We start from the raw sequence: 27,481 nt of genomic DNA, 5'->3' as shown, positions 1-27,481 counted from the left end.
GCCGTTTGGCCTCCAGGCACCCTCTGTGGGGCAGGGGGGTATCTCCTTCCCAAAGCTCCAGGTGCTGCAGGGAGGGGGAGGAGAGGGTGCGAGCCTCGAGTCTCAGCACGTGCCGGCCACTTGGCCTCTCTGGGCTCTATCCCGGGCTGTGTGACGGGGTTAAGGTCAAGGTCGCCTCTCCCAGGGCTGACGGTCGGCTAGAGGTGACGCGCCAAGGACAATGCAGCTGTAGTGGGGCTGACTTCAGGTGCTGCCCGCACGGCTGGGGCCAGAGGCCGGCTCAGGGCTCGCCGCCTGGGACGCTGCACGGCCCTCTGTCCCTTCCCTGCCCCAGCCTGGGGCAGAAGGCACAGACCAAGGTCCCTGCTGGACACAGATCCTGGGCTGAGGAGACCCCCGTGGCCACTTCAGGGAGGGGACGCTGGCCATGCCATGGGAAACAAGGACCACGGGAAACAAGGACGGCTTCAGAACCGTGGGCACCATCACGGGAAGAGGGGCCACCAGGTCCCCGGAGCCCCCCGAGGTGGCTCAGCCCTGTGGGTGGCCTCGGGAGGTCCTGGGGTCTGTGGGCAGCAGGACAAGTCGCTCACTGGGGGGGGAGTCGGGGCCTGAGTCTGGGCTGCCTCTATGCGTTGACCCTTAATGGAGGAGATGGACATGTGGCTCCACTGGTCCCACTGGTCTCGCCCTCCACTGCTGGGTGCTCGGGGTCGGCCCCGGGGCTGCAGCCTGCAGACTTGCCTGTGGCCCTGTCACCGTGTCACTCATAGCCCTGTGCTCTCCAACCAGGAGTGGCCAGGAGTGACGTCCTCGCTGCCAGCTGTTCCTGTCTGAGGGGCTCTGGGCCCTCCCTCCCCCAGAGTCTCGGCCTTGCGTGGCCCAGAGGGACGTGCCGGCCCCTTTCTGGGTGGCAGCTTCACGCCTGTAAGACATGGGAGAGGCGGTCAGAGGCTGCGAGTCTTTGTTCAAGTCAGACGCCGTGTGGCACCCCAGGACGTACCCAGGGAGGGGTCATCCGTGGGCACAGCTTGGGAGCCACCCCCAGCCCGCTCCCCGAGCCCAGGCCCGAGGGTCCTGGTCAGAGACGCCGGGGCGGCCAGTGGACTCTGGCCATCCTGGACAGGGGCTCAGCTTTTGGGACGTGGCCCGGCCTCCGCAGCCAGCGGGCGGCTGGCGGTCTGGACGGGACCTGCGGTCCCGGGGCGGAGGCCTGGCTGGGGCGGGGCAGACCCTGCTGGACCCTTCTACGCCAGGCGTGGCCTCTCCCCCAGAGGAAGTTCCCACGTGGCGCCTGCCAGGGCCAACTGTAGCAAAGGGGACGGAAGCAGCTGGGCGCAGAGCCACCGCGGGGTGAGGGAGACTCCGGCAGTGTGCAGGGACGCAGGCAACGGCCCTGGCACCGGCCCCCCCACGGCGGTGCGGGGGGAGGGGGGCCCCTGAGCCCGGCCCAGTATCCGCCCTGTGCACCCTGTCCCCCCAAACTGCCACCTCCCCAAACCCCCCCGCCGCTGCCCCCACAGGTCTGCACAGACACACACCTGGGCATCCCGTCATCGGTTCACTCATTCCTTCATTCATTCATTCATTCACTGCACTGGGGCTCACACCGTGCCAGGGTGTTCTGGGCCCTGGGGGGCGCAGGGAACACCCAGGCCACAGTCCCAGGCGGCAAGTGACGCAGATAAGCAGACAAGTACAGGAAAGACCATCTCAGAGAGTGTGGCACCCTGAAAACTGCACCGGGGCCCGTGGAGGAGAGACCAAGGGGAGGCACCCGTGCCCGCGTGAGCCGGGCCGGGGGTCTCTGGGGAAGACGGGGAAGCTGAGCTCTCAGCGGCAAGGAGCCAGCAGGAGGAGCTCCCGGGAAGGGGCTCCTAGCTGGGCAGCAGAAGCAAAGGCACCAGGGCCTGTTGGGTTTTCTTGCCAGGGAAATAGGGAGCCAAGGAAGGTTGTAGGCAGGGAGGAGTATGAGCTGGTACTGGACTGGAGGTGGCTGCAGAGGGGCCACTGCAGTCCCCTGGGTGTCCAGGAGACAGAGGAGCCCTTGCAGAGGGGCAGGGGCAGGAACAGAATAGACGAAGGACTGTGCCCCCACCCCATAGGCTCAGAGGGTCTGGGGAGACCCCTGCACTCTCCACATAACCCCAGACACTGGCAGGACCCACAGTAGGGCCAGGCCCTGGGCTGGGGGGGGGTGTGAGCTCAGGCTGGACCTCCAGGGCCCAGTGGACCCCTGTCCTTGCCCGGGGCCAGGGTCGGCCTCTCCCTGTCAGAACTGGGCCCTCAGGGCTGCAGGCCGTGAGGGCTTGTAGGGCCCCTGCCCTGGAGCCCCAAGTACCTGGAGTCGAGCTCTGGGCCTCTGACCCTGTGTCCTCCCTGCATTTACTGAGGCACCTGACGGCCGCTTGCCCTCCCAGGGCCGGACAGCCACGCCAGGGACTAGAGGACATGCCCGGCCAGCTCACAGGGGCTGCGGTGCGATCCCCGAGCCCTCCTGCCCAGGGTGATGTCACCGCCTCCACCCCACGGTCCTCAGCCGCCAGCCAGCTCTGCCCGTGGTCCTGGGGCGCTCTCTGGTGGCCAACGGGCTAGACTAGCGAGGCCGCCGGAGTCCCCTAGAGTGGGTCACAGGGCACGAGGCCGGAGGGCCCGGGTCTCTGGGGAAGGGGCACAGGGGACCATCGTCAGACTCGGTCCCCTAGTGTGTCCCCCTCAACCTCCCGGAAGCTGGGCTGTTAGAATCCCCCTTTTACAGACCAAGAAACTGAGGCAGGGAGTGATTAAGGAGCCCAGGTGGGAGTCCGGGAGGCACGCTCTGCCCCACGGGCACCCCGTCCTGCCCAGGTGCGGGGCAATCCTCACGCAGCACCCAGGGCACTGGCTGGCAGCCCCGTCTGGCCCACGCTGCGTGGCTTTCCAGGACAGGGGACACACCGTGGGGACAGTCCATGGGACAGTGGGGCCCGGCACCCTGGCGTGGGACATGTGCTCTGAGACAGCTGCCATTCCCACTTCCTGGGGAAACTGAGGCAGAGAACCCCGTCCAATCACATGTTAGAGTGTGACGCTAGCTGGACTCGGCCCGGGGCCTCAGGCCACCCTGCGGGCAGAGCCCAGGGAGGTGCAGCCTCCGCCCGCCGCCTCCCTGTCGACTGGATGTGCCCTTGGGCCCTGGGGGCCGGTCATGCCCGAGGAAGGGTTAGGCTCCTCGGCAGGGCCTTTGGGGACAGCAGGTCTGTGGGCCGGTTGTGCCGAGACGGTCGGTGGTGCCCTGTGTCTGCTCACAGCCTGCTCCGTGGGGCTGGCGTTGGCCGCCCCGGTGCCGGGCGTGGTGGGCGGGGAGGAGGAGGAGCCGAGGGCTGGGCTCACAGGCGCACCCTGCGGTGGCAGACGCTGTCCTGCTCCTGGGCTGGTGGCCGCACGTCAGGGTGCCGGAGAGGGGAGAGGGGGTGCACAGGTAGGCCCATGCCACTGCCAGCGCCTAGGACGTGCCCCCTCCTCCCCAGGGCGGGTGGGCAGGAGGGGCAGGGGACCAGGGCCACGTGGGAGAATCCTCCCTTCCCGGGGCTGAGCGGTGGGTGAGGTGGCGGGTGAGGTGGGGTATTCCGGAAGGGGCTACCTGGTGCTTGGGGAGGGTCTGGGCAGGAGGGAGCCTGGACAGGGCGGTGGGGCCGTGGGAGGGAACGTGGGGAACCCGAGTCGCTGCTGTGCCCCTGTCACCCTCCCCGGCCTGCGTCCTCGGGGGACCAGGGGCGCAAAACTGACTTCACACCTGCCACATGCAGGGACCTTCCCGGCACCTTCTCCCTGTAACGGCCCCTCTACCTGAATCTCGGGGCGGGGCCGGCCCAGGAATTCTGAGGGATCTGTCCAAAGTCACAGAGCTGGTGACCAGCGGGCCGGGACTCTGCCGGGGCCACTCAGCTCAGGCTGTTCTGTGACGGCCTCTGGCCGGCGGGGCCTTCGCTGCCGGGGCCCAGGAGTCTGCTTTGTGGGGGACCTGGGATGGGATTCCGGCACACAGGACCCCCGCTGCCCCCAGCTCCCCTCCCCTCCAGAGATGTGCGGGGCGGGGGACAGAGGGCAGTGACGACCAGGCACCTGCCATGCAAATCGGGCTGTTTGCATACCCCCCCGCCCCATTTGCCTGGCGCCTGGCACCCTTCCCCACGCCCGCCCGAGTGGGGCCGGGCCCTGGGAACCGGGCTGTGCCCCAGGGAAGGTGAGGCTGCCCTGCTCCTCTTCCAGGGGCACAGCCCCACCCCCGCCCCCCATCCTGTCAGGGAGGAAAGAGGCGAGGTGGCCGTGGGAGGCCCAGGGGGACACCTGGTGGCTGCCTCCCGCTCTGGGGGCCTTCACAGAGGGGGAGGCCCCGCTGAGCCCCGGGCAGAGACGCACACGGGGGTCTGGGCCTTGGGGAGGAGAGGAATTTCAGGGGCCAGGCCCCCACCGGCTTCCCCACCAGGGGTCGGGGCGGAAGAGTGAGGTCCCGTCTCTGGCCTGCAGCTCATGGGGTCGGCGAGGATGTCATGCTTGTCCGGCTGAGTGTCCCTCAGGCTGAGGGAAATGGCTGGGCTCAGGCCCCCCAACCCCCCAGCCCCCAGGCAAGGAGACACGTCCAGCCACGTACCCCCCTGCTGCAGGGCATGTGTGCAGATGTGGCAAGCGATGGCCCTACTGGGTGGCAGGCATGACAGGGCCCTGGCGGCAGTGAGGGCCAACCGAGCCACGGGGCCCTCGGTCCCCACCCCACCCCCGCCCACACAGCAAGCACCGGCCCTCTCGGTGCCTATTCTGCACTGAGGAGTGCCCCCCTAGACGGTGGACCCGTGTCCCCCAGGAGTCTCGGAATGTGACCTTTGGAAGTAGGGTCTTTGCAGACGTGATCTGCAATGGCGGGCCCCGCTGGGCAGGCCCGGTGGCTGGTGTCCTCACGAGAAGAGGAAACAGACACACGTGAGGAAGGCCACATGGCAGCAGAGGCAGAGGCCACATGCCAAGGGACGCCTAGAGCCACCAGGAGCCGGAGGGGGCAAGGAAGGGAGCTCCCCTGAGGAGTGGAGGGAGCGCGGGCTGCCACGCCTTGACTTTGGATCTCCGGCCTCCGCAGCTGTCACTTTGCAGCCCCCAGTTTGAGGTCCTTGGTCTCCACAGCCAGGGGACACCAATGCGCTGCGTGTCCTGCCCTCCTAGGCCCAAGCACCAGGCAGGCTGGCCTGCAGACACCAGCCATGTGAGCCACCTCCCGGGAGGCCACATTCAAATGCCGCCCCCTGCGGTGTGGCTGTGGGAGCAGGCAGGGCGGCAGGATTTGCATCCCACCCGGCCAGCTCTTGGGCTCCCTGGGGCAGCCCCGCCTGCGGCCGCACAGCCACCCTGGACCTGCCCCGGGCCCACGCAGGCACACGCTTGCTGCCCCGCTGGGCCGCAAACTGCACACGTGTCCTGGGGCTGCCAGGACAAGTGGCCGCGCGCTGGGCATCTTGAACCGACAGGAATCTAACCTTGCCCTGACCTGGAGGCTGAAGGGGCCCGTCCTGCCAGGGTGTGGGCAGGCCGGGCAGTCGGAGGCCCCTCCCTGCCTCTCGTGCGTCCCTCCCCCCGCCCTCACATCACCTTCCCTCCGTGTCTGTGTGTGTCCCAATGTCCCCTTTTTATAAGGACAGCAGCCGTGGGGTCAGAGCCCACCCTACCCAGCAAGGCCTCGTCTTGGTGACATCACAGTCACCTCTGCAAAGACCCTGCTTCCAAAGGTCGCAGGCACAGGTGCCAGGGGCTAGGACTCGGACACATCTTTTGGGGGGACACCTTCTTTGGGGGACACAGTTGCTGTGCTGGCTCCAGAGGCACAGTGGGGAGGGCCCTGGCTCAGCCCCTGCCCCCAGCGGGCTCCCTGTGCTGCCCGAGGCACCCTGCCCCTTGCCCGTGCCCGTCCGGGTGCCCAGGTGCCAACCTCTGTAGGAAACAAAGCCTTTTCCTCTCATGCAGGGCTGTGAGCCCGGCACTGCCCAGGGTGCCCGGGGGCAGTCTGGGCGTGACAGGGCAGGGCACTGCCCGGGGGACAGGGGAACTAGCTCTGCGGAAGTGGGAGCTGCAGTGGCCCCAGGAGGACAGGGTGGCTGGGAGCCCGAGGGGTGCGTCCTGCCTGAGCAGGCCCCAGGGGACCTCTGCCCGCAGGCCTGTGCCCGGGCGCCTGGTTCTAGGCAGGAGGGCGGAGGACAGGCCCAGCCCCGCAGGTTTTCAGAGGCGCTGATCGGAGGGAGGCAGGACGCGGCCGGGCACGGTCAGCGAGGCCGGTGCTGGGCAGCTGGGGGGCATCGGGTGTCGGGCCAGGAGGGCTGGGGCCCGAGGGGCTGGGCTCCTCCTGCCACGGACAGCAGGGCTGAGACACCGTCCGCAGGGGCGGTGGGAGGTGCTGCGGGCGGCCTCTCCTCCTGCCACTGGCTGACGCAGGAGCTGCAGGGGAGAGCTTGGCGGTGGCTCTGTGGCGATGCTGCGTGTGCCGGGCGGGGCCTCCCCTCTCTGGGCGCTGGGGCCCACCTGGGCAAGGAGCGGGGGTCCCGCCCCTCCTCCGCCTGTCTTCCGAGCCCCCCGCACCTGAGCTGGGAGCACCAGCCTCCCTCGTCACCTGCCCTCCAGGCGCACCCAGGGTGTCCTGGGGGCAGATGGGCTGTGTGGCCAAAAGGCTATGAGTCTCCTGCTAAGTCTTTCGGGGTTTCCAGGACGACCCCCAGCAGAGCCTTCGGAGAGGAGTGGACGGGTGAGGTCGGCCCGAGGCGGCTGGGCTGGGGTAAGTAGCGGGACCAGGAGCCTGGACGTGTCCCAGTCCTCGCCTGGGAAGGGGCGTAGTGGGCACTGCTGGGGGGGGGCTGGCTGGAGGGACGGCCACTGGGGCAAAGACCCCCTTGTGGGGGTCCCCAACTCTCTGCCAGCATGACGGCTGCGGAGAGGGGCTCCCCTTCTGACAGCAGCCCCAGGCCCGCGCAGGGAGGAAGGTGGGGATCGGGTTCTCCTGCCCTCAGGTTTGGCTGTGTCCCCATAGAGAGGCCACCATGCAGGACACCCGGGACGCCTGTCCCGACAGCCCCAGGGATGCTGCAGATGGGCAGGGCCAGGCCTGTGCCGGGGTGAGATCGACTTCGGGGAGTCTGGGAAGAAGCGAGGCAAGGTAGGGGCGGCCCAGGCCCTGTGTGCTGCCGGCGTGTGCACCCCGGAGCCCCTGGTGTCCCGTGTCTGAGCACAGTGTGCTTCTCTCCCCGGCTGTGCTCCCTCGGGCCGTGCTCGGAGCCCTACAGGGCGGAAAGTAGAGCCGGAGGCCTCTGGCGGCACCTCCCGCCCCTTACAGTAACGAGAGCCCCCGAGTCCCCCGGGGAGGGCTGGGAGGCGCTGGGGTCAGCACCCTCATCTCTCCGAAGGGCAGGCCAGGCCCCAGGAGGCGCTGGGACTGCCCAGGCCACACGGCAGGTCAAGGCAGGACCAGCCCTGTTCCAGAAAGGTCCTGGGGGCCTCCCCCTGCTACCGCACCCTGAGCCCCCTGCCCTGCAGTTCGTGAAGGTGCCGAGCAGCGTGGCCCCCTCTGTGCTGTTCGACCTGCTGCTGACCAGGTGGCACCTGCCGGCCCCCAACCTGGTGGTGTCCCTGGTGGGTGAGGAGCGGCCCTTCGCCATGAAGCCCTGGCTGCGGGACCTGCTGCGCAAGGGGCTGGTGAAGGCGGCCCAGACCACGGGTGAGCCCACCGTGCCCCGCCGGCTGCCCCTGCCGCAGTGGAAGCTGCTCTTGGGGACACTGTGCGGCCTCAGCCCGGACCAAGTGGCTCCCTGCTGGGTCCCGGCCACCCTGCAGGCAGAGGCCTGGCCCTTCCTGAGAGCCACCCCCCCACTCGCGGGGCTCGGGCTCTACTCAGGGGTGGCCTCTGCCGGCAGAACACACGTGGAAGGGTTTGGGGTTTCTGAGTCTGTTACCGCAGAAATGATAGTAGCACAAAAGGATTCTCAAACCAGACACGGGCTGAGGGCTTTGTCATTTGGAAAAACCAGTCTGGGATTCTGGTCTGGCTGTGACAGGATTTGTCCCACGGGGAGCTGGCTCCTGGCACGCGCCCTTCAGGCCAGGCTGGGGCTGCCACTTCACCCCGCCTGGGGACCTGGGTTTGGGGTCCTCCCAGCTGCTGCGTGGCCTGTGCAGCTGCCGTGCCGTCTCTGAGCCCTGCTGCCCCCGGGCCCAAGCCCTTGTCCCCGGTCACCGGCTGCTGACTGGCCTGGGGTCAGGGCCAGCTGGGCAGGACCCGGGGCCCTGGCTGGATGAGCGTCCCCTCCTGCCCCACAGGGGCCTGGATCCTGACCAGCGCCCTGCGCGTGGGCTCAGCCTGGCACGTCGGGCAGGCCGTGCGCGACCACTCGCTGGCCAGCACGTCCGCCAAGGTGCGCATGGTCGCCATCGGCATAGCCCCTCTGGGGCGCGTCCTGCACCGCCGGCTCCTGGAGGACGCCCGGGTGAGCTCCTGGCTCTGCGCCGGGCCAGGGGGGCCTGGGAGGCAGGAAGGGCGGGGGCAGAGCAGCCCCTGCTCCCAGGGCTCAGGCCACAGGCTGCGGGCGTCACGGGCGTGGGCAGGGGAAGCGCTGGGAGGACGGGCCTGGACACGCGGCCAGCAGGTGGCGGCATTGCTCAGGAAACTGCGGGCGCAGCCCCACGTGGGGACCCGGCCTGACCAGGGGCCCAGCCCGGCTTGGCCAGCGCCCCCAAGGTTTGCGCAGCCCGGGTCCCCCCCACACCCCGGCTGGGGGTCTGTCCAAGGCGGCCCCTGCAGAGCCTGGAAGGAGGAGCTCCCACCCAGCCCTGCCCCGACCAGGGAGGGCCCCCGCCCCAGCAGCTTGGGCCTCCCCCGACCGAGCAGAGCCCCGTGCAGGGCCTCAGGCTTGTGTGCGTGGCGTGGCGGGGAGGGTCCCACGGGGAGCCCAGCCCGGCTGCCTCCTGAGGGCTCGGCCTTGTCTCCCCACTGGGTGCAGGAGGACACCCCCGTCCACTACCCTGCAGAGGACAGCGGCAGCAGCCAGGGCCCCCTCTGCTCCCTGGACAGCAACCTCTCCCACTTCATCCTGGTGGAGCCGGGGCCCCCTGGGCAGGGGGACGGGCTGACGGGGCTGCGGCTGCGGCTGGAGAAGCACATCTCAGAACAGAGGACGGGCTACGGAGGTGAGGCCCGCCCTGGCCCCCGCCCACCCCTGCCTTGGGACCCAGGGAGGTGCAGGGCCCGGCGTGTGGGCGGGGGCGGGGGAGGGACCACCAGGGAGTGTGGGGAAGCCCCTCCCGGGCAGAAGGCCCCCGGCACACCTGTGCTTTGAGACCTGGGCCCCAGGAGCAGCAGCTGTCCAGGCAGGGTTGGCACGGCGGGCACAGTGGCCCCCGGCAGGCAGCGACGTCCCCTCAGGGGGCAGAACAGCTGGGGCTCGTTTTCGCTGGGCTCCCCCCAGCCAGAGGCTCTGGGCTCTGGGAAGCACAAGGAGACCTGTGAGTTGCACGAGGCTCGTTTCTTTCCGCGGGCCGCGAGGTACGCTGCCACCAGGAGCAGCGTTGCCCGAGACACGGGCGCCGCCGTGGTCAGCCGCGGGTTCGAAAGCCGGATTTACTAAGAAAACACTGGTGTGCAAACAGTGTCTATAAACAGAATGCACGATGGTTTGTATCAGTGACACTTACTAGCCAGGGAGAGTGTCTATAAACAAAAGGTGCAACCCTTGAGCGCGCGTCCCAGACGAAATGAGTAAGTCCATCAACACGCAGAAGGACAACCTGCTCTGCCCACCCCGCGGCCCAGGCTCCACCTTGGCCAGCCCTGGCCGACCCTCCAGATTCCACCCGGAGGCTCCTCTCAAAGCTGCCCCCAGAGGTCGGGCCCCCCCGGGTGGTTCTGCCGCCTCTTGTTCCCTCCAGGGCGACCAGGGTGGGTCCAGGCCTCTCGGGGGCTTTGCAGATGGGACTCTTGCTCCCAGCTTCCGTCTGGGGGGAGCCTGCACCCCTCCTTCAGCTCTCAGCTTCGCTCAGCACACCTCTCCGGTCCGGAGCAGCCCGGCCAGCAGAGCTGCCCGTGACCCTGGGACGCCCCCTCCCAGGGTGCGCCTGAGGGGCCGGGCGTCCCACTTCATTTATGTCTAAATAGCCGCGTGCCATCCTTGCCACAAGGCCATTGATGGGACAGCGCAGATGGGGAATTGAAGTCCTTGCCCCCCATGTGCCCAGGGGCTTGTAATAAGTGGCCCCTTGACCAGCCTCTGCCCAGAAACTATGGCAGCTGGGGGCCCCGGCCTCTCGCCACCCCCATCCCACTCAGCCTGAGCACCCGGGGGGACGTCACGGGGCGCTCTGTCTGCAGGCACCGGCAGCATCGAGATCCCCGTCCTTTGCCTACTGGTCAACGGGGACCCCGGCGCCCTGGAGGTAGGGCAGAGGAGCAAGGGGGGGCCTGGCGGGAGCCCCCAGCTGGCGGGAGCCTCCTGGAGGGGGTGTGATGGGGTTGCCCGACACATGCACCTGGAAGTCACCTGGGCTGACCGCAATCACTGTCCCCTCCCCACCCACGGCAGAGGGTTTCCCGGGCCGTGGAGCAGGCTGCGCCGTGGCTGATCCTGGCAGGCTCCGGGGGCGTGGCCGACGTGCTGGCTGCCCTAGTGAGCCAGCCCCACCCCCTGGTGCCCCAGGTGGCCGAGAAGCAGTTTAAGGAGAAGTTCCCCAGCGAGCGTTTCTCCTGGGAGGACATCATGCACTGGACCAAGCTGGTACGCGCCCCAGACGCTCCCCTCCGTCCGCCTGGGGGGCGCTGCTCCCCCCGGGGTTCCTGCTGATGCAGCTGCCGGCCCCCCCACCCCCGCTCGCTCTTGCTTCGCGCTCTGCGGTGCGGAGGCCCCTCGGCAGCCAGCCCCTGGTCTGTGAGTGGCTCTGAGCCCGCCCCAGGGAGGGGCTGCCCTGCACTGGCCGGCGTGGTGACCCTGGGGGCCTTCGCCCTGTGCAGCTGCAGAACATCACCTCGCACCCGCACCTGCTCACCGTGCACGACTTCGAGCAGGAGGGCTCCGAGGAGCTGGACACCGTCATCCTCAAGGCTCTGGTGAAAGGTGGGCGCAGAGCAGGGTGGTGGCACCTGGCGGCGTCTGTGCTCTGGGCCACCCGGGGTGTGGCAGCCTGGCGGCCGTTTCTGACGGGCGCCTGTGTGACCTGTGCCCGGGAAGACGACGCACAACTTCATGACATGTCCTGCAGCTGGCAAATCTCATGATATAGATTTTTTTCACCATAATGTTAAAAGATTTTTAAAGTATTCAGTCCCGTGGTTCTAGCACGTTCACGAGGTGGTGCGACTGCCACCGTCCCCCAGTCCCAGAACCTTCCCGTCACCGCAGAGAGCCCGTGCGGTTAGCGCCCTGCCACCCCCAACCCACTCTCCTCGCCGGATGTGCCGTCTGGGCAGAGCCGACCGTACAGAGACGCGTGGGGCTGGCTCTGTGGCTCGGCACCCTTCCCAAGGCTCGTCCACGCTGCAGCCTGTGGCAGTGCCGCAGTCCTGTCCTGAGGCCACGTGAGCCATTGTGTGGACAGACTGGTTTATCTACGTGGTGCTGATGGAAACTGATGAGCATCTGATGCCCTTTTATTGGAGGCAAACGTGTGCCAAAGGCTGACCCGTGGCAGCCGACCCAGGCTCACGGCGGGGGGCGGCAGGGCTGGTGGAGCAAGAGCTGGGACTCCCCTGAGTGAGGGGCCTCTGCACTAGGGTGGTTCTGGCTTAGTGACCCCAGGCGATGAGCCCAGGGGAGCCCCTGTGCAGGAAGCTCCTCGTGGTTTCCCACGAGTCAGGCTGTTCCCACGGCTGGGAGGGGCACCGCGGTCCCCCAGTGCTCACAGTCGTGGAGTCTGAGGCCCGAGGGCTTCCCTCACGGGTCTGGCGAGGACAGCGGCCTCCACGTCCAGTCCGTGCCTCATCGCGTGGCCCCGCAGTGCCCGGCCGTGGCCAGATGCCCCTCCCCAAGGAGAAAACGTGGCCAAACCCACTTCCCCGAACCGTCCGTGGGGAGGGGCCCCAGGCCTGGGTGTTACCTGGGGTCCCTTCCGTCACCACCAAGGGAGCTTCCCTACGTGGGAGCAGAGAGGCTTCTCGGCCCCCTCGACCCCTCCGGCGGGGACTCGGGCACCCACCCACAAAGCGGAGCCTCTCGCCAGCTCGCAGGGGTGCGGAGCCCTGGTCCTGCGTGTCAGCGGCTCCTCCCTCACTGCCCCTGCCCGCTCCGCCCACAGCCTGCAAGAGCCACAGCCAGGAGGCACAGGACTACCTGGACGAGCTCAAGCTGGCCGTGGCCTGGGACCGCGTGGACATCGCCAAGAGCGAGATCTTCAATGGGGACGTGGAGTGGAAGGTGCCGCCCGACCCCACGTGCCCAGCCTATGGCTGCCCCCAAGCCCCGCTGTGGCCGGCACCGGGCAGGGCCGTGCTGAGGGCTGGGGCAGCGGAGTCCCAAGGGCTGCTGGCTGCCCACTCCGGCCCAGCTGCCCGAGGGGGCGTGATGAGGCCACAGCACCGCCGAGCTTCTGCGTCTCTCACTGGCCAGGCGGAGCGGGCTGGATCTCCCCTGGGTGTGGGCCACCCCCAAAGCCTCAGGGAGTCACGGTGCCCTTGGTGCCCCCAGACTGTCGGGACCCACCTGTGCCCGCCGCGACCCAGGGGCACAGGCTGGGTGCCTGGGGAGCAGGGTCAGTGTGGCCCGGCCCTGGGCAGAGGCCCCCCCTCCCTCGGCCACCCGCTTCCCCACCAGCTCCGACTCACTGTCACTGTCCCCCCTTCCCTGGGCGCCCCCCCCCGGCCGTCCAGTCCCGTGACCTGGAGGAGGTGATGATGGACGCCCTGGTCAGCAACAAGCCTGAGTTCGTGCGGCTCTTCGTGGACAACGGGGCCGACGTGGCAGACTTCCTGACCTTCGGGCGGCTGCAGCAGCTGTACCGCTCCGTGGCGCCCAAGAGCCTGCTCTTCGACCTGCTGCAGCGCAAGCACGAGGAGGCGCGGCGCACGCTGGGCGTGCAGCAGGCTCGGGAGCCGCCCGCTGGGCCACCCGCCTTCTCCCTGCACGAGGTCTCCCGCGTGCTCAAGGACTTCCTGCGGGACGCCTGCCGCGGCCTCTACCAGGACGGCGGGCCCGGTGGCCGGAGGAAGGTGGTGAGTGGGGGCTGGGCGAGGGGCTGGGCCGGGGCCGCAGCTGGAGCCGACGGCCTTGTCCTCCAGGAGAGGGGTCCGGCCAAGCGGCCCACGGGCCAGAAGTGGCTGCCGGACCTCAGCCAGAGGAGCGAGCAGCCCTGGCGGGACCTGTTCCTGTGGGCCGTGCTGCAGAACCGCCACGAGATGGCCACCTACTTCTGGGCCATGGTGAGCGGCAGCCCTGGCCCCCGGTGTGGGGGGAGGTGGGCAGCCCCTGAGACCCCGTCTCCTAGGGCCAGGAGGGCGTGGCAGCCGCGCTGGCTGCCTGCAAAATCCTCAAAGAGATGTCCCACCTGGAGCCGGAGGCCGAGGTGGCCCGGGCCATGCGTGAGGCCAAGTATGAGCAGCTGGCCCTCGGTGAGTGGACGCCTGGTGGCCAGGGCCCTGCAGGTGGGGGAAAACGAGGCGAAGGGGCCAGACCGAGGGGCGGGGCTCCCCGCCAGGCCACCTGCTCCCGCTGTGTGGCCCAGTGTGACCTCAGTGGTCCCTCTGCAGAATGGGTGGGGGGCCCTCAAACCCTGAGCAGGAGGGACTGGGCACGGGGTGAGGAAGACGCAGCCTCGCGCCCCTGCCGTGCACTGCGCCCTGCTGGTGGGGACATTAGAGTGACAGAGCCTCCCGTGGTCCTGTGGTGGAGCGTGGCCCAGTGCCGCCGCAGGGCTGTCACCGGCCCCCAGTGCAGAGGCCTGGCTGCCCCTGGGGTGGGGACGCGGGTTCCAGGCGCAGGAGGGAGAGGGGCGCAGGGTGCCGGGCGAGTCCCATCAGCGGCAGGCCCCGCGGGGCAGACCTGTTCTCCGAGTGCTACAGCAACAGCGAGGACCGCGCCTTCGCCCTGCTGGTGCGGCGCAACCGCTGCTGGAGCAGGACCACCTGCCTGCACCTGGCCACCGAGGCCGACACCAAGGCTTTCTTTGCCCATGACGGCGTGCAGGTGGGTGCTGGCCATGCAGGGCCCCGTCGCCCTGGTCTGAACCCTCGGGGAGGGCCCCCAGGGGCGAGGCGGGCGGGCGAGCAGGTCCCAGGCCCCCCTGAGCCAGTGAGGTGCCCAGCTGACCACCAGCCTGCAGGCTCTGGCTCCCCTGGGCCCGCCCCACCGGGCACGCTCGTCCTGCCCAGCCCTGCCTGCCTCTGGGTGAAGGCTCACGCCACAGCGACACCCATCCTCCTGCGACTGGCCCCTCCGTGCCACCCTGCACGGCAGCGGGAAGGGCTGGCAGGGGCACGTCTTCAGCTCCCCTCGAGGAGCAGCTGGCATTTGCCAGGCATGGGGGAAGGGCATTCCTGGCGCAGGGCACAGAGTGGGCGAAGGTGGAGGTGGGAGGCCAGCAGGCGCGTCTCTGTCTCAGGCCTTCCTGACCAAGATCTGGTGGGGGGACATGGCCACGGGCACACCCATCCTGCGGCTGCTGGGCGCCTTCTTCTGCCCGCCCCTCATCTACACCAACCTCGTCACCTTCAGGTAGGTCGGGCCCGGGCCCGCGGGTGCCGGTGGCCGCATGTCTCTGGGACCCCCGAGTCCAGGATCCCCGTGGCCGGGCTGCCCACGCCCGTGCGCGCAGCTGGGCACTGCAGCCTCCGTCGTTCTCGGTGCGCAGGACCAAGCGGGTGCCCCTGGGTGCCCTTCCTGCGGGCCCTGAGCGTCCCCTGTGCCCGCAGCGAGGAGGCCCCTCTGCGGACCGGCCCGGAGGACCTGCAGGAGCTGGACAGCCTGGGCGCAGAGAGGAGCCTGCTCTGCGGCCCGGGCAGCCTGTGAGGGCCCGAGGGGCTGGGCAGGGTGGGGGCCGGCGGGGGTGGCCGGAGGTTGGACCCCGCTGGGGTGCCTGCTGGGTGCGGCTCACCACTGCGGCCTCCTGCCCGGCACAGGGCGGAGGAGCGGGCAGAGGCGCCGAGGGCTCAGGGTGACCGAGGCCCGCACGCGGCCTTCCTGCTCACGCGCTGGCGGAAGTTCTGGGGCGCTCCCGTGACCGTGTTTCTGGGGAACGTGGTCATGTACTTCGCCTTCCTCTTCCTGTTCACCTACGTCCTGCTGGTGGACTTCAGGCCGCCCCCCCAGGGGCCATCGGGGGCTGAGGTCACCCTGTACTTCTGGGTCTTCACGCTGGTGCTGGAGGAGATCCGGCAGGTCAGGGGCCAGCCCAGCCCTGTTCCCTCTGCTCTGCAGCTCCGGGCTGGGGGGACTCACGGGGTCCTGCCCTCTCGAGGCTGTGGCTCCTCATCTGCAGAACAAGAACAGCATCACCAGAGCCTTGATCCTGGTCACAGACTGAGCCCTGATCCCAGCCCCAGTCCAGACTGAGCCCTGATCCCAGCCCTACTTCAGACTGATCCCTGATCCCAGCCCCACTCCAGACTGAGCTCTGATCCCAGCCCTACTTCAGACTGAGCCCTGATCCCAGCCCCACTCCAGACTGAGCTCTGATCCCAGCCCCACCACAGGCTGAGCCCTGATCCCAGCCCCACTCCAGACTGAGCCCTGATCCCAGCTCCAGACTAAGCATGACCATTGTCTCTCTAGTAAGAGTGTGAACCCTGACCTATATCATAGCCAAAGTCCAGACACTGAATATAAACTAATCCTGGACCCTGGTCACAAAGAGCACTGACCCCAAGTTCAAATTAACCCCAGGTTTTGTCCCCAGATTTAGCCCTGGGATATCTTCAGTTGACCCCCAGTCCTACTCAGAGCCTGGGTCCTGGTCACAGATGGAACCCGATCCCATGGCAGGCTGAGCACAGACCCCAGGCGGGGCGGGCGGGGCTGTCCAGTGAGGTGGGCCCAGGCAGTGGCAGCAGAAGCGTCCGCCTGTCTGCCAGGGCTTCTTCACGGACGAGGACACACACTTGCTGAAGAAGTTCATGCTGTACGTGGAGGACAACTGGAACAAATGTGACATGGTGGCCATCTTCCTGTTCATCGTTGGCGTCACCTGCAGGTCCGTGGGGCCCAGAGGCCCTGTTCTCAGGAGGGCTGCGGGCAGGCGTCCAGATGAGGATGCTTGGAAGCTCAGAGGTCTTGGCTCGGCCCTGGCATCCGCCCTTTGGCCCGAGCAGTCCTCCTCCCCTCTGGGCTCCAGCCATCCCGTCCAGCCTGCTGTCCCCCCCAGGATGCTGCCCTCCGTGTTTGAGGCCGGCCGCTCCGTCCTGGCCATGGATTTCATGGTGTTCACGCTCCGGCTCATCCACATCTTTGCCATTCACAAGCAGCTGGGCCCCAAGATCATCATTGTGGAGCGCATGGTGAGCCCCTCTGTCCCCACACTGTCCCCCACTGTCCACCTGGGTGGGTAGTGAGCCCCTATGTCCCCCACTGTCCCCCCCGGGTGGGTGGTGAGCCACCCACCAAGGGGCTGCTAACAGCCCTTTCCCTGCCCCGGCCCCATGGAGATGAAGGATGTCTTCTTCTTCCTCTTCTTCCTGAGCGTGTGGCTCGTGGCCTACGGCGTGACCACCCAGGCACTGCTGCACCCCCACGACAGCCGCCTGGAGTGGATCTTCCGCCGCGTGCTCTACCGGCCCTACCTGCAGATCTTCGGGCAGATCCCGCTGGACGAGATCGATGGTTCGCATCCGGCCAGGCGGGCGCGGGGTGGCAGGGACCCCCCCCCCAGGTGCAACCAAAGGGAGTCCGGTTTTTCCAAGTCCCTGGGTATGCAGCTCTCCAGAGGGGCCTGTCGGGGTCACAGGAGACCCCAGCCTGGAGCTGAGATGGGAGGAGTCCCTGAGGCCAGGCCCAGAGGCAGGGACAGGGTTAGCTCCGGGCACAGAGCCTCCGACCTCAGGAACCAGACACAGGAGACCTCGAGGCAGCTGGGGGTGGCCGGCGGCTTGGAGGCCTTGCTGGGGGCGACGTGGGGCAGGGCAGGTGCTACAGGCACAGAGCAGGGGTGTCAGGGAGACCGTCACCTGGTGTCTGGGCCCCTCTGGCTTGGCCTCAACCCTCAGGCAAGGCCCCGCATGGCTGAGGTGTCCCTGTCACCCATCCTCCTGAGGCCTGTCAGCTGCGAGGCCACCCTGCAGGCACCCTTGCTTCTTCTGGGGACCCACCCACCGTGCATGCGCTACCTGTGGGCCTCGGGTGCGTGGGCCTGTCTGTGGCTGTGGGTGCCCCAAGCTGGCTGTGCCTGGCGGGGGCTGGAGGAGGCTCCAGGAACCTTTCCCAAGTGGGTTTGGGGGCTCAGAGCCACTAGGCCATGGGGATGTCAGTGGTGACACGGACCGTAAAGGCCCTGGGGTGGCTGGGATCCAGGGAGGTGCAGGAGGGGGCACCGCCTCGGGGAAGGCGGGCCAGAGTGAGGGGCTCCGGGACGCTGGCCCCATGGGTGCTCCCGGGGTGCTCTAGGCTCAGTGGCGGCACAGAGCAGGGCTGTAGGGCCATCGTGCTGCTCGGCCTGACCCCACGCTCCTGGAGGAGCTGCAGGGAGGCCAGGGCCGCGCTCCACTGCGACACACACCTGTGACGGGCTGACCGCAGGACGGAGGCAAACACAGGGAGATGAGGGCACGGGGGAGGGGTGTGCCGTCCGGGAATCGCCTCTTAGTCGGAGTGGTCCCCGTTTCCTTGGGCCGCTCCCCTACCCCCAGCGCCTGTGGGTTTGGCCTTTGCGCATCAGTTTTCCAGGCCCTGCGCTCCTCCCCTCCTCCCCTCACCGCGTGGCCTCCAGCCAGGGCAGGGTTGAGAGGCCCCTTCCCAAGTGGCTGCTTCTCTGGCCCAGCCAGCCCCAGCCACTAGTGTGAGGGGACAGGCCTGGTCACAGCCCAAATCTCCCTGGAGGGCCTGCAGACTCCCCAGCCCCGCCCGAGGGCTGCCTCGGTGTCCACAGCGCGGCGGTGGCCAGGGCCTGCTCCAGTCCTGTCCCTGTCACCTCCCTTCTCTGGGCCCTTCTCTGTGAGTCCACCACGCTACTGGGCGCAGAGTCATACACTAACACATGCCTGGGCTGAGAGGGAAACTGAGGCTCAGGCGGCTCCCCCCACAGCCTGCGGGTCCCTTGGGGTCCAGGGAAGCCCCTACCCTCCTGCTCTGCACACGTGCCACACCGGAGCTTGTTCTCCTGGGCTCAGGACCCAGGGACAGTTTAATTTCCACCCTGGCTTGGTGCCACCTTCTCAAATCACAGAGTGGGGAGGGCTCGGGGGTCTCGTTACCTCGGAGCCACTTTTCTCAGACAGACAGATTTGCAGCTGCGCAGGCCCGCTCTCAGGCTGGCCCTGGCCCACCTCTGCAGGCGCCAGGAGAAGGGAGGGCCACGACCAGCCCCCCCGGAGCAGATTCACGGGCTGGGGGCTGCCGGGCGGTGGCAGGTGGGACCGGCGCTCTGACTGCTGTCGCCCCTCCCCCACGCGCACTGCGTAACTGGCTCGGGAGAAGCAGGCGGGGACTCGCCCCAGGGAGGGAGGCACAGACACGTGGAAACGGGCCCTGAAGCCCGACACTCACGCGGAGGCAAGAGCACGGGTACACACAGGTGGACCTCGAGAGACAGAGAGCCGGGGACAGGCGCAGAAACATGCTCGAATGTGCACGTGTGCACTGTGCTCACATGCAGAGACACACACGCACGTGCACCCACACGTGGCCATGCACATGCACACACAGACACACCCACCCGCACGCTGGCGCAGTCTGGGGAGGGCGGGGAAGTGGATTCCCTTTTGGATGAAGCGAGGAATCGTAGCGGCCTCTGCCCTGTGCACCCAGGGCCTCCAGGGCCAGCACACTCACCCCGACTTCCAGATGCTCTGAGGGGCTGGAGTGGTGATCCGTGGGCCCCCCAGGGTGTCCCTGCCCAGGGCCGAGGGAGCTCAGCCTGTGGGCTCCTGGACCACGCGGGCTGGAGAATGCCCCTCAGACTGGAGTGCGTCAGTGCAGGCTCTGTGCCCTCCAGGCCTGCTGGCTTAATATGCTTTGGAAAGTTGTCAGACTTACCCCCAGCTTGGAGCCTGTGACAGGCATTAGCTCTGTAAAGGTTCTGATAAGTCCTGCAGTAAGGACACCTCCCCTCCCAGCTCTCCCTAAACCTGCTTGACAGCAGAGCCTTTGGTTGGGCGTGGGTGGGGTGTTAATCCATGTAACAGCCAGCAGAAACTGTGTCCCCTGAGTCCTCCTTCCCCCACCTTCCATCCCCCAAGGGGTCTTGGCTGTGACCCAGGCCCTGGTGGAAGCCCCGCAGAGGGAGGAGAGGCAGCCCTGCGCTGGGTGAACCACCCGTCTGGTTCTCCAGGACCGGCGCGTCCCATGATGGGGCTTTCAGGGCTAAGACCCAGACGACCCCGGGCAACACAGGACAGCAGCCCACACAGCCACGGCCCCTGTGCCCTGGCTGGCCTAGATCCCGGGACCAAGCTCTGGGGTCTCGGCGTTTGCCCGAGGCTGCCCAGGCACTGCCCCTGGCCGCGGCTCCACCGGCCCCACCGGCCCCACCGGCCCCTTGCCTTGCAGAAGCCCGCGTGAACTGCTCTGCACACTCGCTGCTGCCGCAGCGCTCGCCCTCCTGCCCCAACCTCTATGCCAACTGGCTGGTCATCCTGCTGCTGGTCACCTTCCTGCTGGTCACCAACGTGCTGCTCATGAACCTGCTCATCGCCATGTTCAGGTGCCCCTCAGTCCAGGCTGGTCCCGCCCGCCCGGAGTGCATGCCGGGTGCCCCGGGCCCCGGAGGCGGAGCAGTCAGGCACTGCCAGGCTTTGCTTGCCCAAGGCCCCGACTCGGTGGGCCGCCTTCCCTGCTCCCACAAAGCAGGGCCTGGGTCTCTGGGGGGTGGGGGGGAACTGGGTGGTGTCAGGAGCCCTGGCCTTGCCCGGGAGAGCAGGGGGCGTGGGGGGAGGGGGACAGTGGAGGACCCGGATGAATGGACCCTGAGACACACCCCCAGGGCCAGCGCAGAGGCAGGTGCTGGGCCCTGGCTTCTGAAGTGGCCCCCAGCACTCAGGGGCAGTGTCCCCGCAGCTACACGTTCCAGGTGGTGCAGGGCAACGCAGACATGTTCTGGAAGTTCCAGCGCTACCACCTGATCGTGGAGTACCACGAGCGCCCCGCCCTGGCCCCGCCCTTCATCCTGCTCAGCCACCTGAGCCTGGCCCTGCGCAGGGCCGTGAGGAAGGGGGAGCACAAGCGGGAGCACCTGGGTGAGGCGGGCGGCTGGGTGCGGGCGGTCAGGAGAGGCCTGGGCTCCCCCTCGGCCCTGGCCTCCTGGGCTGGGCTCCTCCCAGGCTGACCCAAGCCCCAGGCCCAGGCCCAGGGCCGCGGAGAGGCTCCCTGCAGCCTGCATGTCCCTGTGGGGCCTGTCCTTGCCCCGTCACCTCGTGCCCCACCCCAAGGCCAGGCCTGGCTCTGCCACTGAGCCCCAGGTGGCCCCGGCAAAGCTTGCTGCCCTGGCCTCCCTAGAGCGAGACCTGCCAGACCCCCTGGACCAGCAGATCGTCACCTGGGAGACGGTTCAGAAGGAAAACTTCTTGAGCAAGGTGGAGAAGAGGCGGCGCGACAGCGAGGGGGAGGTGCTGCGGAAAACGGCCCACAGGTGCGGGCGAGGGCTGTGGCAGGAGACTCCGCTGAGGCGCCTCTGCCCCCGGGGCTGCCCAGAGACGCCAGGCGGCCCAGAGACAGGAGGCTGCCCAGAGACGCCAGGCGGCCCAGAGACAGGAGGCGGCCCAGAGACAGGAGGCTGTGCAGAGACGCAACACTGCCCAGAGACACGGGGCTGCCCAGAGATGCCAGGCGGCCCAGAGACACGGGGCTGCTCAGAGACGCCAGGCGGCCCAGAGACACGGGGCTGCCCAGAGACGCCCTGGCTGCTCTCGGCCCTGAGCGGCCCCTGAGCCGTGGTGCCGGCGCCAACCTTGCTGTCGGGTGCTGTGAAGGTGGCAGGAGAGCCTGATCCCTAGGGGACCTTGGGGACCTCTGCCATTATCACTGGAGGGGTGTCCTCTGGGGCCAGCGACAGAGGATCTGAGCTGGGGACCTGAGGCTGAGAGGGGAGGGCTCCGCTGGGGACTTGCCTGCCCTGCAGTTGGGGACTGTGGGCACGAACCGTGCGTCCTCCCTGCTGTGGGTCTCGGGGGTGACACTGGGCCCCTCCTCCCTTCTCTTTGGTCCCCAGTGGTCCATTCCCCGCCCTCGCTTCAGGGTCCTTGTCCTGTCCTGCCTGGGGTGGCGACTATCCTGCCCTGTGTCCCCCTCGCTGGACGGTGTGACCTGACCTAGGCAGGGAGGGCGCAGAAGCGCTCAGTACTATAGACTGGGCCGTGCCCTAAGGAGTCCTGGGTGCCACCAGATCGGGCACCTTGGGGGGACAGGGAGGGGGGAATGCGGAGGCTCCCCACACGTGGAGCACCATGTGGCGGTCAGCAGCCTGCCTTCTGCCTCTGTCACAGAGTGGACTTCGTCGCCAAGTACCTTGGGGGGCTGAGAGAGCAAGACAAGCGGATCAAGTCTCTGGAATCGCAGGCAAGTGACGGCAAGGCCACGAGCTCCTCTCCCCATCCTGGGAGGCAGCTCCGCAGAGCCCAGGGGCCTGCCCACTGCCCACAGCCCTGTGCCCACAGCCCCGTGCCCAGACACGAGCTGCGGAGCACGCCAGGGCCTGGTGGGAGCGGGCACCCCTGTGGGTGGGCCCTAGGGAGAGGGCCAGTCGGCACCTGGGCCTGTCCCGGCTCCAGGTCACATGAGACCACAGCCCGCCCCAGAGGGTCTCACATCCCAGTCCCCTCACTGCCCACCCTGCACACAGCACGCCAGCACCTCACGTCCCCTGCCCCTTCCTGTGAGCCGCAGCCCCTAGACGGAGGGTCACAGGGCAGCAGGCCTTGGCAGGGGTGGGGGCAGGCGGAGGGTGCCTGTCCCCTGCTGTCCTGGGAACCCTGGATACTTCGCCCTCTTCCAGGTCAACTACTGCACCACGCTCCTGTCCTCCGTGGCTGACTCGCTGGCCCAGGGCGGCGTCCCCTGGAGTAAGCCTGTCTGGGGAGCGTGCGGTGAGGGGGGGCACACGAAACACGCCCCACGGGCAGCCGGTCATGCCTCGTGCCCTGCGGCCCTCCCCTTCCCCGGGCCTGGGGTCTCTAGATGGCCTTGGCGGGTCCTGTCCCTTGGGCAGTGCAGGTGCCCTCTGATGAGGCCCGGGCCTCGGCCAGGGTGCGAGGGCCTGGCTCACCCCGACTCTGGAGGCTCTGCCTGCGCGGGCCCTTCTGGGCCACCCCCTCAGCAGGCACACCCCTGGCCCCAGGGCTCAGACACCTGGCCTGCTTTAGGCTGCCCAGCCGTCCCCCCTCTGAGGGCCACCATGCCCTGGTCCTCGCCTCTGAGCAGGGGCCTTCCTTCCTACCAGGCTCACGGAACTGTGGCGGCGGGAGCTGGCAGGACACTGCTGACCACAGAGGGGGCCCTGGTGGCAGGGAGCTCCCGCAGCCTGGCCAGCCACCCTCGGACCCCTGAGCTGCTTGGCCTGTTGCGTGCAGGGCCCACTTCTCAGCTCGTCACCCTGGGCCTCACAGACACGCTGACCTCGCCCACCTCCTGTGGAGCCCAGGGGCAGTGGCCCTCATGGCTCCACTACAGGCCAGCCCTCCCCGGACATCTGACCCCACAAAAAGGAACCTCTCCTTGTCCTGCCTGACACCTTCCCAGGGACCCCCGGGAAGCACAGCAGTGTCCTGGAACAGTGTCCCTGCCAGCAGGAAATGTGTGCCCCCAGCCCCCATCCGAGCACCACCCTGAGAGCTCCTTGGGGGCACCCCCCCCCCACTCGTGTTACCTGATAAGAAACAAATCTTGTTTTGAAACGCTAGTGGTTGGAATTTCTGCCTTTTAAGACCCCGTCCTCCAGCACTCGGCAGACTGGCTCCGGAGGGTATCTGTCCTGCCACGCCCACCCCTCTTCCCCATAGCTGGCGGAGCACACGCTGGTGCACCTACCCTGGGCGACAGCCCAGAACGGTCCTGCCAGGTGCTGCCTCATTTCCAATGGGACCTGTAGGACACAGCACCGCACCTGGCCCAGGTCAAACCAGACCCCAGGTGGCTGAGGTGTGTAGGTCACCAAGCACCAGCAAACACTCAGGAGCAGGGACGTACCCGCCAGGCCCCTCCCGGGCCACATGCTCACACGCAGGCTCTCCTGGCCAGACGCGACCTCTGGCCCCCACCCTGTCTGTGGCTGGCACCAGGCTGGGGGCAGATTCTGCACCACCCAGGCCCACTCAGGACACTGGTTGGACACCCACAGTGGTGAGCTGCTAGCCCTGGAGGGGACAGGCCTCCTACCTCTTGTCACATCAGTCCCTCCAGGAAATGTGCTGGGGAGGAGTGGAGGTGCTAGCGGACACCTGCAAGGCAGCCCAGGCCTAGGCTGGAGAATCATGTGGAGGGACGGAGCGACCAGGCGAGGCGGGAGAGCAGGCCCCAGCTGCAGAGGGCTGGGCCGACAGACACGGAACTCGAGGAAGATCTGAAACGTTTGTTTATTGTGCCCCGTGGACAGCAACGGATCCCAGTGCCCCCGGCCCACACCCCCATGGGCCCCAGCGCAGCCGGGTTCCCAGAGCCCCTGCCAGGGCTGTTGCCACCACCTACAGGCTGCCCTGGGCTTCCTCCCCAGGGGGATGGTGCTTCCACTCCAGCTGGGCAGTGCCCTGGGGCCTCTGATGCCAGCCATGCAGGCAGCCTGGCCAGGAAGGCAGGACAACCACAGAGACCAGTGTCTGGGCTCTTAGACCTCAGCACCTGGGCCCTCGGGGCTGCTGCCCTTGCTCCGGAAATGGTCTCTACTCCGCTTCTTGCTGCCATGGAAACCAACAGTCTCCACCAGTGGGGGGGAGCCTGGTGCGGACCCACTGTGGACAGCCCCTGACAGGGGTCCCACTTCCTGCAGGCCCCCAAGGGGGCTGTTCCACTCCTCAGCCTCAGGGCTCCCGGGCCGGGCCAGGTGTGCCAGCTCCACAGGGCCCTCCCCACCAGTAGTGCCAGGGCCCCTGCCCAGATCCGCCCCCTTCCTCAGGACCCTCTTCCTCTCGGGTCTGGCCTCGCCACCTCGAGCCGGTTTGGTAAAGACCACTCTCCCCTCCCCGCAGCTGGAAGGGTCCTGGTTGAAGGAGGGCACGAAGTGAGTGGGGACAGCAAGGCTTCGGGAGCCCAGGAACGCCAGAGCAGCCGCCTGATTGTCCTGTTCACTGGCCTCAGCCACGTCCCCCAGGCTGTACTTGGTCCAGCGCTCAGGGTGCGCCACATAATCGGGGACAGGGGGTACCCTCGAGGGGGCAGGGCTCCGAGGGGCCCTGCGAGGGCCTTCCACTGAAGGCTGGCTCGAGGGTGCCAGGGGCTGCCGGAAGCTCCTGCTGTCACTCACGCTGGTGTGGGCCAGAGAGGCTGGAGCCCGCCTGGCTGCCCCCTCCAGGCAGTCAAAGATGTCGTGGCTGCGCTGGGAGAAAGTGGAGCTCATGCCCCGCAGATGGAACGGCTGCACCGCGGCGACAGGCGGCAGGGAGGGCTCGTCGGGGCCTGAATCCTCCTGGGCCTCCCCAGGCAGCACCCCTGGGGACAGCACCTCCACCTCAGTGCCACCGGGCAGGCTGAGGTCAGAGTCAGAGTCACTGAGGGAGGCCGCGTCGGAAGGCAGGGTGTCGTACTCTGTCCCTTGCTTGCCCTCCAAGCCAGGGGATGGCTCTCCTGTCCCTGCCTCAGCCATGTGTGCCTGAGGCCACACCACACCTAGACCAAAACAGAAGTTTGTTTCGGAGCGGAGAGCAGAACTTAGCACAAGGTCCTCTGCAGATCCACCACCCTGGGCAGCGGGCAGGCAGATCAGCAGAAAGAACTGTGTCCTACAAAGGGTTGGGGCCCCACCCTCACCTCCCCGAAGCCCTCCTCTCTCACCTCCCCATCTGCTGGGTGGGCACCTGTGGTGGACGCTGGAGTGCTGGCTGGACAGCGGGGTGCGAAGCCCTGACGCAGGTCCTCAGTGGCAAAGGCGTGGCTGTCTCAGTCCCAGGAGTCCCCCGGGTGGGGCTCTGTGCGGCTGTCCAACTGAGGCTGGGTGGGAGGTAGGGGGAGGGCGAGAACCAGCCATCAGACCAGAGAATGAACATATAAAAGAGACACCAGGACCCAAGCGACCCAGGCCTGGTTTATGGAGCCCCCAATACAGGCTAAGAACAAGGGCAGGGACTTTTGACTCGATACCTAATTTACCATAACAAGCCTCCCAGGTAGGCTCGGACGATTAAGTGGCCAGTCGCGGCTTGCACCTAGGCCCCAGAACTGCCTCTGCGCGACTCCACCGTCGTTTACAAGCTGCTCGCTAAACACGGTGTGCGATGAGCGCCCCCCAGAGACCCGCCCGTCCCGGTCCGTGGGCAGGAGGTGGGCTCCTGTTTGCAGGGAGATCCCTGGGAGCTCCCGAGAGATCCGCAGCCAAGTCCCCGGCATCTGAGAGTCAAGCTCTCACGGTCACCCGGAGCAGCCCTGCGGGGCAGAGGCAAGCCCCCACAGCTCCCGGGGCACAGGCCTTTCTCCTGGGTCACTCAACACAGTCCTGCCCTTCTCCAGCCGTGCAGACGAGCGCTGCCGCGGGCCCCCACCGAGTGTCGAGTGACACCGGTGCCCCGAGCTTGCTTCCAGGCTCCCAGGGCGGCCCGGCCGCTGCCCTCAGCCACCGGTCCCCCGGCTCCGCCCCGCCGGGCTTCCCTGCCCGGGGAGCCACGAGCAAGGATGCGGCCGGCGACCTGCGCCCCACCGGCTCGGACGCCAGCGGGATCTCAATGCCTGCCGGCGCGACTCTCCGCAGCGAAGGGCCGCCCGCACGCCCCCGCTGTGTGCCAACCGCCCAGGTCACGCCGCCGCCGGACTCCGCGCCAGGCCGCGCTCGGACGGCCTCGGGGGCGCAGGCCCGGCCGCCCCGTCCGCGCTGGGAGGCGGGGCCGAGTCTTCCTCTCGCCGCGGCGGGGCGGGGCGGGCGACCTCCCGGGGCCCGCGGCGCCGCCCGCCCCCACGCACCTGCCGCCGCCGTCCGTCCGGCACAGCCCGCTCCCGCGCCAGGAGCCATCCGTCCCCCGCGGCACGGCGCACGCGCGCGGCCCGCCCCGGAAGCGGCGGGGCCCTCGCAGCCGCCAGCCCGAGCGGCGGGCAGGAAGGGGCGGGGCGGGGCTGCGGCTCCCGCGCGATTAACTGGCCGCGGCGCCGTCCCGGGGCCCCAGCGCCGCCTGCCGGAAGCCGCCAGGACTGCGGCCGCCGTAGGCAGGAAGTGCGTCATCGCGCACGGAGGGCGCGAGACCGTTCCCGGGCATTTCCGGTTACAGCCGGAAGCGGCTGCCGTCGTCGCACTTTGTCCCGTCAGTGCCCGGAAGCAGGGCGGCGGGAGACCCCTCGGGGGGCGACCCCAGCCCCTCGTTGCCCGCAGTCCCCTGGCACCCGTGGCCCCACTTAGGCCAGAGGCCGAGCCGGCCCCAGCCGCAGACAAGCACGCGGGGTGCGCGAGGCGGCCCCCTCGTCCGCCCGCCCGGCTGACGCTTCTCCCCGAGGGACTTCCAGGGCCCTGGCCGCTCCGCCTTTTTCTTTGTGGGGCGTTGCCCTCGGGGACACTGCCCCGGCCACCTGCTCACTCCTCGGCCCGCAGCTCAGAGGCCTTGCTCTGGGCTTGGGAGGTACAGATCACGTTCCCCCGAGGTCACTGCAGGGAACCCAGGGTCAGGCTGTGTTCTGACACCTTCCAGATCACTGGTCCACCCGGGACCCCCGGCGGCCTGGCCCAGGGGGCATGGGGAGTGCTGGGCAGGATGGAGAGGCCACCTGGCAGCCGCGGCAGGGGAGGACAGTGAGCACTCCCCAACCTCCCGAGCCAGCCAGGGCTGGGTGGGCGGCAGCCAGGGAGGACGAGGTTCCCCCTGGACAAGCCACATCTGCCGTGGCCTCCAGGCCCTCGGTGGGCAGCACATTTTTCTGCTCTGGTGGGAGTGCTTCATGCCCCACAAACTTAAGGCACCTGAGTTCCCCTTGGCTTCTAGACCCACCATCACTCTGAGGACCAAAGAGAGAACTCTCCCTCCCCCAGGGCCTGCTGTCCTGGCATCCACTGGGAAACCAGGACTCAAGGACGGTTCTTGCCTGGAGTAGAGATACAAAGAGGGGAAGCAGGAGCCCCACTCAGCTGTGCACCTTTGGGATACCTTATTCCTAATACTGCTCTTCCCTCCCCACGGCCCCAACCAGGAAGGCACAGTCCAGTGGACCCTAAGCGCTTGCTCCTTAACGTC

At 68.2% G+C, this 27,481-nt stretch overlaps 2 protein-coding genes across 5 annotated transcripts; one reads left to right on the top strand and one right to left on the bottom strand.

The window, feature by feature from the left end:
* Positions 1-7,055: 7,055 nt before the first annotated feature.
* Positions 7,056-22,972, top strand: TRPM5 (transient receptor potential cation channel subfamily M member 5). Its single transcript, XM_045558458.1, is given in 25 exon segments — positions 7,056-7,113; positions 7,116-7,171; positions 7,549-7,729; positions 8,329-8,495; positions 9,009-9,195; positions 10,373-10,437; positions 10,584-10,775; positions 11,009-11,111; positions 12,289-12,407; positions 12,860-13,201; positions 13,268-13,408; positions 13,474-13,597; positions 14,026-14,171; positions 14,587-14,699; positions 14,897-14,989; positions 15,104-15,362; positions 16,055-16,173; positions 16,345-16,477; positions 16,625-16,799; positions 19,680-19,833; positions 20,187-20,365; positions 20,625-20,757; positions 21,611-21,683; positions 22,120-22,186; positions 22,564-22,972. Coding segments are annotated over 25 exon segments (3,486 nt in total). The 3' UTR covers positions 22,671-22,972.
* Positions 22,973-23,676: 704 nt separating this feature from the next.
* Positions 23,677-26,315, bottom strand: TSSC4 (tumor suppressing subtransferable candidate 4). 4 transcript variants are annotated; one of them, XM_045558454.1, is made up of 3 exons: positions 26,226-26,315; positions 25,107-25,262; positions 23,677-24,941 (listed from the first exon to the last, which is right to left on the bottom strand). In XM_045558454.1, the coding sequence occupies exon 3, from the start codon at positions 24,916-24,918 to the stop codon at positions 23,944-23,946; it is 975 nt and encodes a 324-aa protein (XP_045414410.1). In that variant the 5' UTR covers positions 24,919-24,941; positions 25,107-25,262; positions 26,226-26,315; the 3' UTR covers positions 23,677-23,943. The 4 variants fall into 4 exon arrangements, with proteins under 4 accessions (XP_045414410.1, XP_045414413.1, XP_045414411.1 ...); XM_045558457.1 differs by having other exon boundaries at positions 25,130-25,262; XM_045558455.1 differs by lacking the exon at positions 26,226-26,315 and adding an exon at positions 25,413-26,027.
* Positions 26,316-27,481: the final 1,166 nt, after the last annotated feature.

Source organism: Lemur catta, chromosome 7 (genome assembly GCF_020740605.2).
Source record: "Lemur catta isolate mLemCat1 chromosome 7, mLemCat1.pri, whole genome shotgun sequence".
Classification (NCBI taxonomy): domain Eukaryota; kingdom Metazoa; phylum Chordata; class Mammalia; order Primates; family Lemuridae; genus Lemur; species Lemur catta.
The sequence above is the reverse complement of the archived record's forward strand: the minus strand, read 5'-3'. Positions and strand labels throughout refer to the sequence as shown.

What these genes read in the sequence shown, in the direction of transcription:
- TSSC4 (XM_045558454.1), bottom strand. Translation starts at nt 24,918, where the DNA reads ATGGCTGAGGCAGGGACAGGAGAGCCATCCCCTGGCTTGGAGGGCAAG.